The following is a 14,519-nucleotide window of genomic DNA, read 5'->3' on the forward strand; positions in this document are numbered from 1 at the left end:
CGGAATAGGAAATATGATCAAAAAATGTGTATGTATCTCACACGTACAGAAGCACACTAGGCCCCAATTACTATTGTTTGTACACCTAAAAGGATGGATGAGGAGGAGGAGGAGTATGGAACAGGCAGCACCCTCAAAGCTTCAGAAGTATGAGATGAACCCCAAAAACTTGGAAAGGTGGATCTCACACGTACCGACACAGACTATTCCGCAATTTAATTGATCCCCAAAGGTTTTTATTGAATAGCGGAATAGGAAATATGATCAAAAAATGTGTATGTATCTCACACGTACAGAAGCACACTAGGCCCCAATTACTATTGTTTGTACACCTAAAAGGATGGATGAGGAGGAGGAGGAGTATGGAACAGGCAGCACCCTCAAAGCTTCAGAAGTATGAGATGAACCCCAAAAACTTGGAAAGGTGGATCTCACACGTACCGACACAGACTATCCCGCAATTTAATTGATCCCCAAAGGTTTTTATTGAATAGCGGAATAGGAAATATGATCAAAAAAAGTGTATGTATCTCGCACGTACACAACCACACTAGGCCCCAATTACTATTGTTTGTACCCCTAAAAGGCTAGATGAGGAGTAGGGGGGGTATGGAACAGGCAGCACCCTCAAACCTTCAGAAGTATGAGATGAACCCCAACAACTTGGAAAGGTGGATCTCTCTCACACGTACCGACACAGACTATCCCGCAATTCAATTGATCCTCAAAGGTTTTTATTGAATAGCGGAATAGGAAATATGATCAAAAAAAGTGTATGTATCTCGCACGTACACAACCACACTAGGCCCCAATTACTATTGTTTGTACCCCTAAAAGGCTAGATGAGGAGTAGGGGGGGTATGGAACAGGCAGCACCCTCAAACCTTCAGAAGTATGAGATGAACCCCAACAACTTGGAAAGGTGGATCTCTCTCACACGTACCAACACAGACTATCCCCCAATTTAACTGATCCCCAAAGGTTTTTGATTAAATAGCGGAATAGAAAATATGATCCCAAAAAAGTGTATGTATATCACACGTACACAACCACACTAGGCCCCAATTACTATTGTTTGTACCCCTAAAAGGCTAGGAGTAGGGGGGAGTATGGAACAGGCAGCACCCTCAAACCTTCAGAAGTATGAGATGAACCCCAACAACTTGGAAAGGTGGATCTCTCTCACACGTACCAACACAGACTATCCCCCAATTTAACTGATCCCCAGAGGTTTTTGATTAAATAGCGGAATAGAAAATATGATCCCAAAAAAGTGTATGTATATCACACGTACACAACCACACTAGGCCCCAATTACTATTGTTTGTACCCCTAAAAGGCTAGGAGTAGGGGGAGTATGGAACAGGCAGCACCCTCAAACCTTCAGAAGTATGAGATGAACCCCAACAACTTGGAAAGGTGGATCTCTCTCACACGTACCAACACAGACTATCCCCCAATTTAACTGATCCCCAAAGGTTTTTGATTAAATAGCGGAATAGAAAATATGATCCCAAAAAAGTGTATGTATATCACACGTACACAACCACACTAGGCCCCAATTACTATTGTTTGTACCCCTAAAAGGCTAGGAGTAGGGGGAGTATGGAACAGGCAGCACCCTCAAACCTTCAGAAGTATGAGATGAACCCCAACAACTTGGAAAGGTGGATCTCTCTCACACGTACCAACACAGACTATCCCCCAATTTAACTGATCCCCAAAGGTTTTTGATTAAATAGCGGAATAGAAAATATGATCCCAAAAAAGTGTATGTATATCACACGTACACAACCACACTAGGCCCCAATTACTATTGTTTGTACCCCTAAAAGGCTAGGAGTAGGGGGAGTATGGAACAGGCAGCACCCTCAAACCTTCAGAAGTATGAGATGAACCCCAACAACTTGGAAAGGTGGATCTCTCTCACACGTACCAACACAGACTATCCCCCAATTTAACTGATCCCCAAAGGTTTTTGATTAAATAGCGGAATAGAAAATATGATCCCAAAAAAGTGTATGTATATCACACGTACACAACCACACTAGGCCCCAATTACTATTGTTTGTACCCCTAAAAGGCTAGGAGTAGGGGGGAGTATGGAACAGGCAGCACCCTCAAACCTTCAGAAGTATGAGATGAACCCCAACAACTTGGAAAGGTGGATCTCTCTCACACGTACCAACACAGACTATCCCCCAATTTAACTGATCCCCAGAGGTTTTTGATTAAATAGCGGAATAGAAAATATGATCCCAAAAAAGTGTATGTATATCACACGTACACAACCACACTAGGCCCCAATTACTATTGTTTGTACCCCTAAAAGGCTAGGAGTAGGGGGAGTATGGAACAGGCAGCACCCTCAAACCTTCAGAAGTATGAGATGAACCCCAACAACTTGGAAAGGTGGATCTCTCTCACACGTACCAACACAGACTATCCCCCAATTTAACTGATCCCCAAAGGTTTTTGATTAAATAGCGGAATAGAAAATATGATCCCAAAAAAGTGTATGTATATCACACGTACACAACCACACTAGGCCCCAATTACTATTGTTTGTACCCCTAAAAGGCTAGGAGTAGGGGGAGTATGGAACAGGCAGCACCCTCAAACCTTCAGAAGTATGAGATGAACCCCAACAACTTGGAAAGGTGGATCTCTCTCACACGTACCAACACAGACTATCCCCCAATTTAACTGATCCCCAGAGGTTTTTGATTAAATAGCGGAATAGAAAATATGATCCCAAAAAAGTGTATGTATATCACACGTACACAACCACACTAGGCCCCAATTACTATTGTTTGTACCCCTAAAAGGCTAGGAGTAGGGGGAGTATGGAACAGGCAGCACCCTCAAACCTTCAGAAGTATGAGATGAACCCCAACAACTTGGAAAGGTGGATCTCTCTCACACGTACCAACACAGACTATCCCCCAATTTAACTGATCCCCAAAGGTTTTTGATTAAATAGCGGAATAGAAAATATGATCCCAAAAAAGTGTATGTATATCACACGTACACAACCACACTAGGCCCCAATTACTATTGTTTGTACCCCTAAAAGGCTAGGAGTAGGGGGAGTATGGAACAGGCAGCACCCTCAAACCTTCAGAAGTATGAGATGAACCCCAACAACTTGGAAAGGTGGATCTCTCTCACACGTACCAACACAGACTATCCCCCAATTTAACTGATCCCCAGAGGTTTTTGATTAAATAGCGGAATAGAAAATATGATCCCAAAAAAGTGTATGTATATCACACGTACACAACCACACTAGGCCCCAATTACTATTGTTTGTACCCCTAAAAGGCTAGGAGTAGGGGGGAGTATGGAACAGGCAGCACCCTCAAACCTTCAGAAGTATGAGATGAACCCCAACAACTTGGAAAGGTGGATCTCTCTCACACGTACCAACACAGACTATCCCCCAATTTAACTGATCCCCAGAGGTTTTTGATTAAATAGCGGAATAGAAAATATGATCCCAAAAAAGTGTATGTATATCACACGTACACAACCACACTAGGCCCCAATTACTATTGTTTGTACCCCTAAAAGGCTAGGAGTAGGGGGAGTATGGAACAGGCAGCACCCTCAAACCTTCAGAAGTATGAGATGAACCCCAACAACTTGGAAAGGTGGATCTCTCTCACACGTACCAACACAGACTATCCCCCAATTTAACTGATCCCCAAAGGTTTTTGATTAAATAGCGGAATAGAAAATATGATCCCAAAAAAGTGTATGTATATCACACGTACACAACCACACTAGGCCCCAATTACTATTGTTTGTACCCCTAAAAGGCTAGGAGTAGGGGGAGTATGGAACAGGCAGCACCCTCAAACCTTCAGAAGTATGAGATGAACCCCAACAACTTGGAAAGGTGGATCTCTCTCACACGTACCAACACAGACTATCCCCCAATTTAACTGATCCCCAAAGGTTTTTGATTAAATAGCGGAATAGAAAATATGATCCCAAAAAAGTGTATGTATATCACACGTACACAACCACACTAGGCCCCAATTACTATTGTTTGTACCCCTAAAAGGCTAGGAGTAGGGGGAGTATGGAACAGGCAGCACCCTCAAACCTTCAGAAGTATGAGATGAACCCCAACAACTTGGAAAGGTGGATCTCTCTCACACGTACCAACACAGACTATCCCCCAATTTAACTGATCCCCAAAGGTTTTTGATTAAATAGCGGAATAGAAAATATGATCCCAAAAAAGTGTATGTATATCACACGTACACAACCACACTAGGCCCCAATTACTATTGTTTGTACCCCTAAAAGGCTAGGAGTAGGGGGGAGTATGGAACAGGCAGCACCCTCAAACCTTCAGAAGTATGAGATGAACCCCAACAACTTGGAAAGGTGGATCTCTCTCACACGTACCAACACAGACTATCCCCCAATTTAACTGATCCCCAGAGGTTTTTGATTAAATAGCGGAATAGAAAATATGATCCCAAAAAAGTGTATGTATATCACACGTACACAACCACACTAGGCCCCAATTACTATTGTTTGTACCCCTAAAAGGCTAGGAGTAGGGGGAGTATGGAACAGGCAGCACCCTCAAACCTTCAGAAGTATGAGATGAACCCCAACAACTTGGAAAGGTGGATCTCTCTCACACGTACCAACACAGACTATCCCCCAATTTAACTGATCCCCAAAGGTTTTTGATTAAATAGCGGAATAGAAAATATGATCCCAAAAAAGTGTATGTATATCACACGTACACAACCACACTAGGCCCCAATTACTATTGTTTGTACCCCTAAAAGGCTAGGAGTAGGGGGAGTATGGAACAGGCAGCACCCTCAAACCTTCAGAAGTATGAGATGAACCCCAACAACTTGGAAAGGTGGATCTCTCTCACACGTACCAACACAGACTATCCCCCAATTTAACTGATCCCCAGAGGTTTTTGATTAAATAGCGGAATAGAAAATATGATCCCAAAAAAGTGTATGTATATCACACGTACACAACCACACTAGGCCCCAATTACTATTGTTTGTACCCCTAAAAGGCTAGGAGTAGGGGGGAGTATGGAACAGGCAGCACCCTCAAACCTTCAGAAGTATGAGATGAACCCCAACAACTTGGAAAGGTGGATCTCTCTCACACGTACCAACACAGACTATCCCCCAATTTAACTGATCCCCAAAGGTTTTTGATTAAATAGCGGAATAGAAAATATGATCCCAAAAAAGTGTATGTATATCACACGTACACAACCACACTAGGCCCCAATTACTATTGTTTGTACCCCTAAAAGGCTAGATGAGGAGTAGGGGGAGTATGGAACAGGCAGCACCCTCAAACCTTCAGTATGAGATTGTGTTCACTGTACCCCACAAAGATTGAGTTCACTGCACCCCACAATGATTGTGTTCACTGCACCCCACAAAGATTGTGTTCACTGCACCTCACAAAGATTGTGTTCACTGTACCCCCCAAAGATTTTGTTCACTGCACCCCACAAAGATTCTGTTCACTGTACCCCACAAAGATTGTGTTCACTGCACCCCAAAAAGATTGTGTTCACTGCACCCCAAAAAGGATGTTGTTCACTGCACCCCAAAAAGGATGTTGTTCACTCCACCCCAAAAAGATTGTGTTCACTGCACCCCACAAAGATTGTGTTCACTGCACCCCAAAAAGATTGTGTTCACTGCACCCCAAAAATGATTTTGTTCACTGAACCCCAAAAAGGATTTTGTTCACTGCACCCCAAAAAGGATGTTGTTCACTCCACCCCAAAAAGATTGTGTTCACTGCACCCCAAAAAGATTGTGTTCACTGCACCCCACAAAGGATTTTGTTCACTGCACCCCAAAAAGATTGTGTTCACTGCACCCCAAAAAGGATGTTGTTCACTGCACCCCAAAAAGGATTTTGTTCACTGCACCCCAAAAAGATTGTGTTCACTGCACCCCACAAAGGATTTTGTTCACTGCACCCCACAAAGATTGTGTTCACTGCACACCAAAAAGGATTGTGTTCACTGCACCCCAAAAAGATTTTGTTCACTGCACCCCAAAAAGATTGTGTTCACTGCAGCCCAAAAAGATTGTGTTCACTGCAGCCCAAAAAGATTGTGTTCACTGCAGCCCAAAAAGATTGTGTTCACTGCAGCCCAAAAAGATTGTGTTCACTGCAGCTCACACACAGAAAAATGGATGTGGATCACTGACACCTGCCTATCTCCAATCCCACACCACACAGCAATATCGATTGTAGTTTGTAGAACACAGTTTCCCTAAAATTCAGCAGACTCTGTCCCTAACAGGATTGAGAAGAGATCGTAGATCAGGATTGAGTGCAGATTCACCCCACCCCCCACACAGCAATATCGATTGTAGTTTGTAGAACACAGTTTCCCTAAAATTCAGCAGACTCTGTCCCTAACAGGATTGAGAAGAGATCGTAGATCAGGATTGAGTGCAGATTCACCCCACCCCCCACACAGCAATATCGATTGTAGTTTGTAGAACACAGTTTCCCTAAAATTCAGCAGACTCTGTCCCTAACAGGATTGAGAAGAGATCGTAGATCAGGATTGAGTGCAGATTCACCCCACCCCCCACACAGCAATATCGATTGTAGTTTGTAGAAGACACTGACCCTATATAATTCAGCAGACTCTATCCCTAAAATGCCTACAACTCGCCCTGCCTAAACACTCCGACCTGTCCCTCAATTCTATCCGGACACAAATGGTTTTTTCCTGCCTATCTTTCCCTAATCAGCAGCCAGCACGTTGATGTGTGCTCTCTGTCCCTGAATCTAAGCAGCATAATGACGCCGCTGCGGCTGCCTCGAACTTATAAAGACTTGGTCACATGCTTCAGACGGCCAATCACAGCTACTGAGACATTTGCAGGCATGGCTGGGATGGCTTAAGGCACACCAGTTAAACGATTGTTGATTGGCTGTTGAAAGCCCGCCATGAAAAGAGCGCCAAAGCATGCAAAACCCGGAAATAAAACGACCGAACACGGATTTTTACCCGAACATACAGTAAAGTGTCCGTGTCCGTGTTCGGGTACAAAAAATCCAATTATTCGGTACGAACACGAATAATACAGTCCGTGTTCGCTCAACACTAGTACTGATTGTTTCAACTCAGGCAGAGCAACATAAAAGAACATAAAGCTTCATAAAGTGTAGTAAGCAGTGACTTGTTTTATTGAAATAAATACTGTATATAGTAACTCACATTTAAGTAGAGTACATCAAGCATAATCGCCTATCGTGTACGTCCCAACGCTTATCGTCACGGTCACGTGACTTCCTCAGGGGAATTTTCACTGATGTTTTACTGTCACTGGCCCAGGATCCATTACATTGGATACTTTGAATCCATAATTTTTGATTCCTCTGGATTCATGATGAAAGGACTTCATTTATTTAATTATTGATTCACTTCATTGTTGTTTCACCCATTCACTTCTATATTGCTATAGTGTTCATTCACCTATGTATTTTTATTGTTTACACGTTTATTGGATAATATTTGATTGCACTTGTTTCCGCTACAATTTCATTGTAAATTGTCTATTTATTGTCACATATTTTTTTCGCAAGTGCACACATTTTTTTCAACATTCTTTTTCAGGTTCACAACTTCTATTGGAGGTTTATCACTTATTATATTTTATTTGCATAGCGCAGCTCCACATTTTTATTTTAGATTTTTTTTTGAACAGTGAGTCACCCACCCACACCACAACACATCACAACTCGCATGCTGCACTTTGCTTTGCGGTGCCCTGCATTAACAAAAGTGTTGGGTATGATTTTTGCACCATTGCTGTGCATTGGCAGTCCATTATTTATTATCCGAATAAATGGTAATGGGCTCTTAAATTAACCCTATCACAAAACTGGACAATTCAGACTGAGCATATGTTGAGAATAAATTGCTTTCAGTGTCATAACCAGTAGGTCAGAGATATAGGCTTGTAATATTACATACAAATCTTGTAAAAGTCATGGCCCAGGTTTCTGATATCCTAATTGACCCTTTTCCCATCTGATTGAAAATTGTAGACAATGAGCGTATCTGTATCAACAACCCACACTCCAGAGGTCTAATTTCTAGCCTATATTCTCAATTGCTTAACAATCCAGACGTAGATACACCAAGCTATGTCAGGAAATGGGAAACAGACCTTGGCCGTACACTTAACCAATCAGAATGGTCTGAAATCTGGTCTGTAACGAAATCTTCTTCTTCAAATATTATCGCAATTGAATCATCATACAACGTTCTTTCACAATGGTACTTGGTACCAGCTAGAATCGCCAAGTTCACACCAAACTATCCGGCCTTTTGTTTTAGAGGTTGTACAGAAATAGGTACACATGTTCATATATGGTGGAATTGCTCAATTGCTACAGTTTTTTGGAAAGAAATATTCTCTCTAGCATCTAAAATGTTTGAAATAGATATTACTCCAGATCCGGTGATTGCCATTTTTAATTTAAAACCTGCATGCCAGACACGAAAACAATTCAAATTATTCCTTCAGCTTCTTAATGCCGCTAAACAAACCATAGCCAAAGCTTGGAAGACTACAACTTTGAATCTTGTAGAAGTTAAACATAGGATGAATAATGCATTATTACATGCAAAAATGGAAGCCATGGATTGCGATAAATTTAGTACTTTTATAAGCATTTGGGACCCTTGGATTAAACATGGCCTATCACCGGGTTTTGAGGAACAGGTTCTGAATGCTTGGTAGTTAAGACTTATATTTTATTTACTTTGTATTAACTTTTGTGGTACAAGTTCTATTCTCGATGCCCTCTCCTTTACCCACTTTACCCTACCCACACCCTGCTGACTTCTTCCTTTTATTTATTTTTTTCCCCACAGCCATGTTCTGAATACCTTCTCAAAATCTTAATATCTCAGAATATCATATTAATAATTCTACCTTTTTCTTTTGTTCCTTCCTTTTGTGCAAACTTCACTATACAGTATAACATTTATAATACTTCTGTAACAATAACAGTATTTCTACTTCTGTTTTTGTTTTGTAACTTGCTTTATGGCTGTTTTATAAAACTCAATAAAAGTATTGAACGAGAAAATTGTAGACAACAATTATCCAGAAATAGTTTGATTTGGTAAAAAAACATTCAGTTCGGAACACTACAGTGAATCTAAATCTAAACCCTAAAACAAAAATAGTAAAAAATTTCATCTTACTAGTTTTTAGATGTGAAGGCTGCATTTCCAAGCTTCTTTTCCTTGATTTTTACCTAGGGATACTGCCAGTAACCTGCTTCTTTGCTCAGATTACAAAAGTCACTTTTCTGTATTGATAATAGAAGCAAGATAGCCCCACAGAAGCCTGCCCTTCTCCTTTTCTTTTAGCACCCTCCTATCTAAGTAGCTAATTTTTTTTTTTTTTTACGTTTTTGGCTCTTCTGTAAAAAGAGGAGCAGTGTTCTCCAAGTGTGAAAGGGGCCTTAATTGAACAAGCTCAAGTAAAGCTGGATACACACTATACAACCTTCTTTAGATTGTTTTTCCTTTAAATTTACCAAAACCATATAATATGAGGTCAAACCTAAACACTTTCAATTTGTATGCCATCAGGCAGGCCCTGGCACTACGTAGTTTAAGGTAAATCTAAAAGAAATTGAACAACAAAAGTTTTATAGTGTGTATTCAGTTTTAGAAGCTGATTGGTTGCTTTGCACAGCTGTACCAGATTCTGTGTGCTCCAATTTTAATAAATCTCCCCCACAGTGTTGTCAATCAGCATGCTTGTCTATTCAACAAGAAAATAATTAAACAGCCTTGGTAGCGTTAGAAAAAAATACATTACCGTTATATTTTTACTATTGCAGGAAACTCTGCCATCACCTGCTCGTGAACGGTAAGATCTGTGATTTTCTTATGTTTAAATATTTTTTTTTTCTTTTTAGCCAAATAAATATGAAACATTGCATAAGTAAAATCAACCACATCTAGCAGCCAGCTGGTGGAACGCTAGAGTCTGCTGCCCCTACACATGATGCATACATGATGCAGGGTTGCCAACTGACAGTAAATTTACAGACAGTTCGTAGAAATTTGTGATTTTTTAACAACTGTCTGTAAATATCAGGAGCTGATAATTTTGTCATGCTGAGTTGACTTTAAAAAAAAAAAAAGGGAAACTAACTTGTTATGTGTATTGTCATTGTTTCCATATAGTATTTATGCTGTTTAAATATTGATTGTCTTTGTTTTTAATAGGTAAAAAATGTGCTCCGTCAGTAAATTTTCCATGTTTTGGCAGTAAAAATGCTGCAGAAGGTTGGCAACACTGGCATGATGGGGTTGTTCCTCTGTGCATTGCGTGTGTTTTTTTTTTGTGAAGCACTGCTTCACAAAAAAATGTGAACAGTAAAAAAGGAAAACATTTTCTTTTAATTTGTAAATATTTTAAAAAAATGTCAATAGAACATTGTTTAATATAGTCCTCATGCAGTGTGTCCAATATTAGGGTTGCAGGTACTGTGCAAAAATCTAATTTGGCTATAAAAAATAATTTAATATCTCTTACATCCTCTGACAGTCGCCGCCCGATGGTATTAGCCTTCACTAATGGGTAATGGTGTCCTCTGCAGGAGCTTGGCTAGGCAGATAATTCATTATCAGGTTAATACAAAAAAACTATTTATACCTCAGCACGCCACTAGGGGGCCATCCCTCAGCCATTATCCAGCACCCAATCTGATATACCTCAGTTTGAAGCTGCCTAGTGTCAGGAGCAGAGCTAGGTCTTTCCTGCTGAGACCTAGTGTCTTGGCTTTCTTATGTTTTTTTCTAAATGTATGTGTTTTTCTTTACACAATAGATTTTTAGATTTTGTTTTCTCTCACTATCACTAGTTAGTCAGGGATTCCTTTCCTGGAGGACTACAAGTGACTGCAGAGCTGGGCCTTCGGACTGGGTATATAGATCCTTATGGTGTCCCAGCCTGTCAACGAGCGTCGCAGGTTACTGGTACGCCCAGGCCTCGCAACGACAGTGCCCCTCCGAATGGGGACGAGCAAGCGGAGCTGCGCTTCGCTGAGGGTGTCTCAACCCGGATCGCCCGTGAGTTGCCAGCATTCCTCCATGGCTGACGGCACCCCCACTTAGGGTGGGAGGTCTCCTGTATCTGAGCAGTGCCCGCTTCCTGGACTGGTAAGTACTGATACCCCCTTGTCCCTGGGGACGTTTGGGGGGTTGTGGGCCCACTCCTAGGGGATAGCAGGGCTGGTGGTTTCTGTAGGATTCCCCTTCTGTCTCGGTTGTGGTTTTTTCCCTCACTCCCTGCTCCTGCTGGGGGCGCTGTATGGGGTACTGTGGGGGTCTCCCTGGGGTCCCTGCTGATAGCCAGAAATGTGTTTTTGTACACTTATTTTGCCACGTTTTGTGGTATGCAGATTCTAAGCTCTGTGTAAGACAGCAGCCATGTGAGAATTCTGCATAGGCTCCCGGTCGGGCGCCATCTTGGATGTGGGCAAATGCCTAGTAAGGGCAAGCGGCCATTTTCCCTGTGACTTTTGTCATTGATTTCAATAGGCACCTTTTCTCTGGGCTCGAGAGCTGGCCTCTAGCGATGTGAGGTCACTTCCTCTTTCTTTAAACTTTCTCCTGTGTAAAAAATGTGCTGACAGGCTGGGGATTTTTGCTCATATCTCGGCCATTATTAGACCAAATCGAATTCTAGTGTGTTTCCTCAAGGGTTCTTTCAGTTGGTGCGGTTTGCGGGGGGGGGGGGGTCCGCGGGAACCGCCGATTTAAAGAGCCAGCGTCCCTTTTTTCATTTTAAGGCGAAATGGACTCCCAGGACAACAAATTCCCCGCAGGCCTGGTGGGGGCTTCGGGTACACCTGAATCCTTCTCCATGGCCTCCTTATCTGCTGCCCTTGCGACTTTGGCGTCTCAGGTGCATTTTCTGATGTCGGAATGCTGCTCCAAAAAAACGGCCTATACCCTCCCAGTCCTCTGATTCTGAGCCTGAATTGGTTGCCACGGACGATGGTCCCCCTGAGGGGTCCCGGTCCCCCGCTTCTGAGTGGGAAGAGGAGGAGGAGGAATCTTCCTCCTCAGTAGCACGGGAAAGTGCAAAAATGGATGCACTCATTAGCGCCTTTAAAGAAGCTCTCGTTATTGATGATGAGCCATCCCAGTCCCGTAAGCGGTCTGCTTTCGGGTTCAGCAGACCCCAGAAGTCTGGTCAGGCTTATTCCTGCCCTGAGGAATTTCACGAGATTGTTAATGACCAGTGGCGGCGCATTAAACACATGTTGGTGGTGCCTAAACATTTTTCCATCCGCTATCCTTTCGCGGAGGCGGTGGACAAACGTTGGATGGTGTCCCAGCCAGTGGATAACACTGTCTCTAGGCTGAATAAGTCCACCTTGATGCCAGTGAAGGATTCCCCGGTTTCAGATATCCGGCGGATAGGCGGGTAGAGGCACTCTCCCGTCACATTTATATGGTGGCAGGTTCCCTGTTGAAACCTGTTTTTGCCTCGGTGATGGACTCTCAGGCACTCACGGTATGGTGCAAGGGTCTTCGTAGCACCCTGGTGGCGGAATCGGCCTCTCCGACTGCCGTTGCCATGGTTGATCATCTCATCCAAACTGGGATGTATCTATGTGACGCGGCCTTGGACGAGGTTCCTTTGGTAGCCCGGTTGTCAGCGGTGGGGATTGCGATCTGCCGCATTACCTGGTTAAAGAGCTGGTCGGCTGACCACGCGTCCAAAAAGACTGTGTCTGAAATCCCCTATGCGGGGGGTAGTCTTTTTGGGGAGACTCCAGATGAGTTAATTAAGGGGCTCATGGGAGGTAAGAGTACTCTGTTGCCCCAGGTCGCTAAGGGTAAGTCCCCCCGTACGTGGAGGGGACCCTCCTTCAAGACTCAACGTAATTCATTTCGCGCCTTTGGGTCGCAGGAGAAGGGTAAGTCCTTCCGACCCCCTGGTGGTCACAAGAAACCGTGGACGGGTAAGCCAAAGGCCGGTCAGTCTGGCTCGGCGACCCAGTCCACCTCTTCCTGAAGGGACGCCCTCACCCGTTGTCGGGGCAGGGGAACGTCTGCGTTGCTTTCAGGAACCCTGGTTGTCCGGCATTCAGGACAGGTGGGTTCAAGAACTGGTTCGTTCAGGGTACAAGATCGAGTTTCGATCTCGCCCCGCAGACAAGTTCTTCCTTCCAATCTCCAGCTGTCCCCCGATTGTCTCAGAGACCTCATGGGGGCGGTGCACAATCTGCTTGCCCAAGGAGTCATTGTACCCGTTCCGTCACGGGAACGGTTTCGCGCGTTTTACTCCAACCTATTCACGGTGCCCAGAAAAGAGGGCAAGGTATGTCCGATTCTTTACTCTAAATCTCGGAACCGCTTTGTGCGGGTACAGAAGTTCATCAGAAATATCTCCACTTCGCGGTGGCTGGGGAGCATTACCAATTTGTGGCGTTACCTTTCGGTCTCGCTTCGGCTCCCAGAGTTTTGTTGGAGATTCGGTTCTAGCTTTACTGCGTTTACAGGGCATTGCGGTCCTCGTTTACCTCTTGTTAAGGTCGAACTCATGTGTGACCTTGGCGAGCGATCTGGCCGTGACGGTTTAGATGCTACAGGATTTCGGGTGGACCATCGATTTTCAGAAGTCAGCACTGACTCCCTCAACTCGTCTCCAGTACCTGGGGATGGTCCTGGATTCCGCACACTCTCAGGTCTTCCTTTCCGGAGGACAAACTCGGGACTTTACGGGAAGAGATCAGGGCTCTCAGGCACAACGATCTCTCCTCCTTGCGGACCTGCATGCGGGTTCTGGGCCTGATGGTTTCGGCCTTCGAAGCAGTTCCATTTGCTCAATTTCACACCAGGCCTCTGCAAGCAGAGATCCTGGACAGGTGGGACAGAACGCCTCAGTCCTTGGAAAGGAGAATTTCCTTGAGTTTTCTGGTAAGGTCGGATCTCTTGTGGTGCTTGACGCAGGGCCAGAACTTCCGGATTCTGTTGTGGATGATTCTCACCACGGATGCCAGCCTGTCGGGCTGGGGAGGAGTTCTGGGCACAAAGATTTGTGCCCAGGGGACTTGGTCGGCGGGGGAGACCTCGTTGCCGGTCGACGTCCTGGAGCTCCGAGCGATAAAGCTTTGTCTGTTCCGGTGGTCATCTCAGCTACAGGGGTGTCCGGTCCGGGTACAGACAGACAATGCCACGGCCGTGGCCTACATCAATCACCAAGAGGGCACCAGGAGTGCCTGGGCGGCCAAGGAAGTGGCCGAGATCCTGTCTTGGGCCAAATCGCATGTACCGGCAATCTCGGCTGTTTACATTCCGGGTGTGGAAAACTGGCAGGCAGACTATCTGAGTCGCCAGACTTTGGACCAGGGGGAATGGTCCCTGCATCCGGAGGTTCTTTACCGGCTATGCGCCCGGTGGGGGACACCAGACGTGGATCTATTTGCGTCTCGTC

At 44.2% G+C, this 14,519-nt stretch overlaps 1 protein-coding gene across 1 annotated transcript in view; it reads left to right on the top strand.

The window, feature by feature from the left end:
• The window catches only part of LOC309548229 (uncharacterized protein), a 287,045-nt gene that overhangs the window by 139,872 nt on the left and 132,654 nt on the right, over positions 1 to 14,519 (top strand). Inside the window, exon 11 of the mRNA XM_082248181.1 lies at positions 9,904 to 9,932. Within this exon, the coding sequence (XP_082104307.1) occupies positions 9,904 to 9,932 (29 nt within the window). The remainder of the gene's footprint in view (positions 1 to 9,903; positions 9,933 to 14,519) is intronic.

Source organism: Pelophylax lessonae (genome assembly GCF_965119305.1).
Source record: "Pelophylax lessonae genome assembly, chromosome: 2".
Classification (NCBI taxonomy): domain Eukaryota; kingdom Metazoa; phylum Chordata; class Amphibia; order Anura; family Ranidae; genus Pelophylax; species Pelophylax lessonae.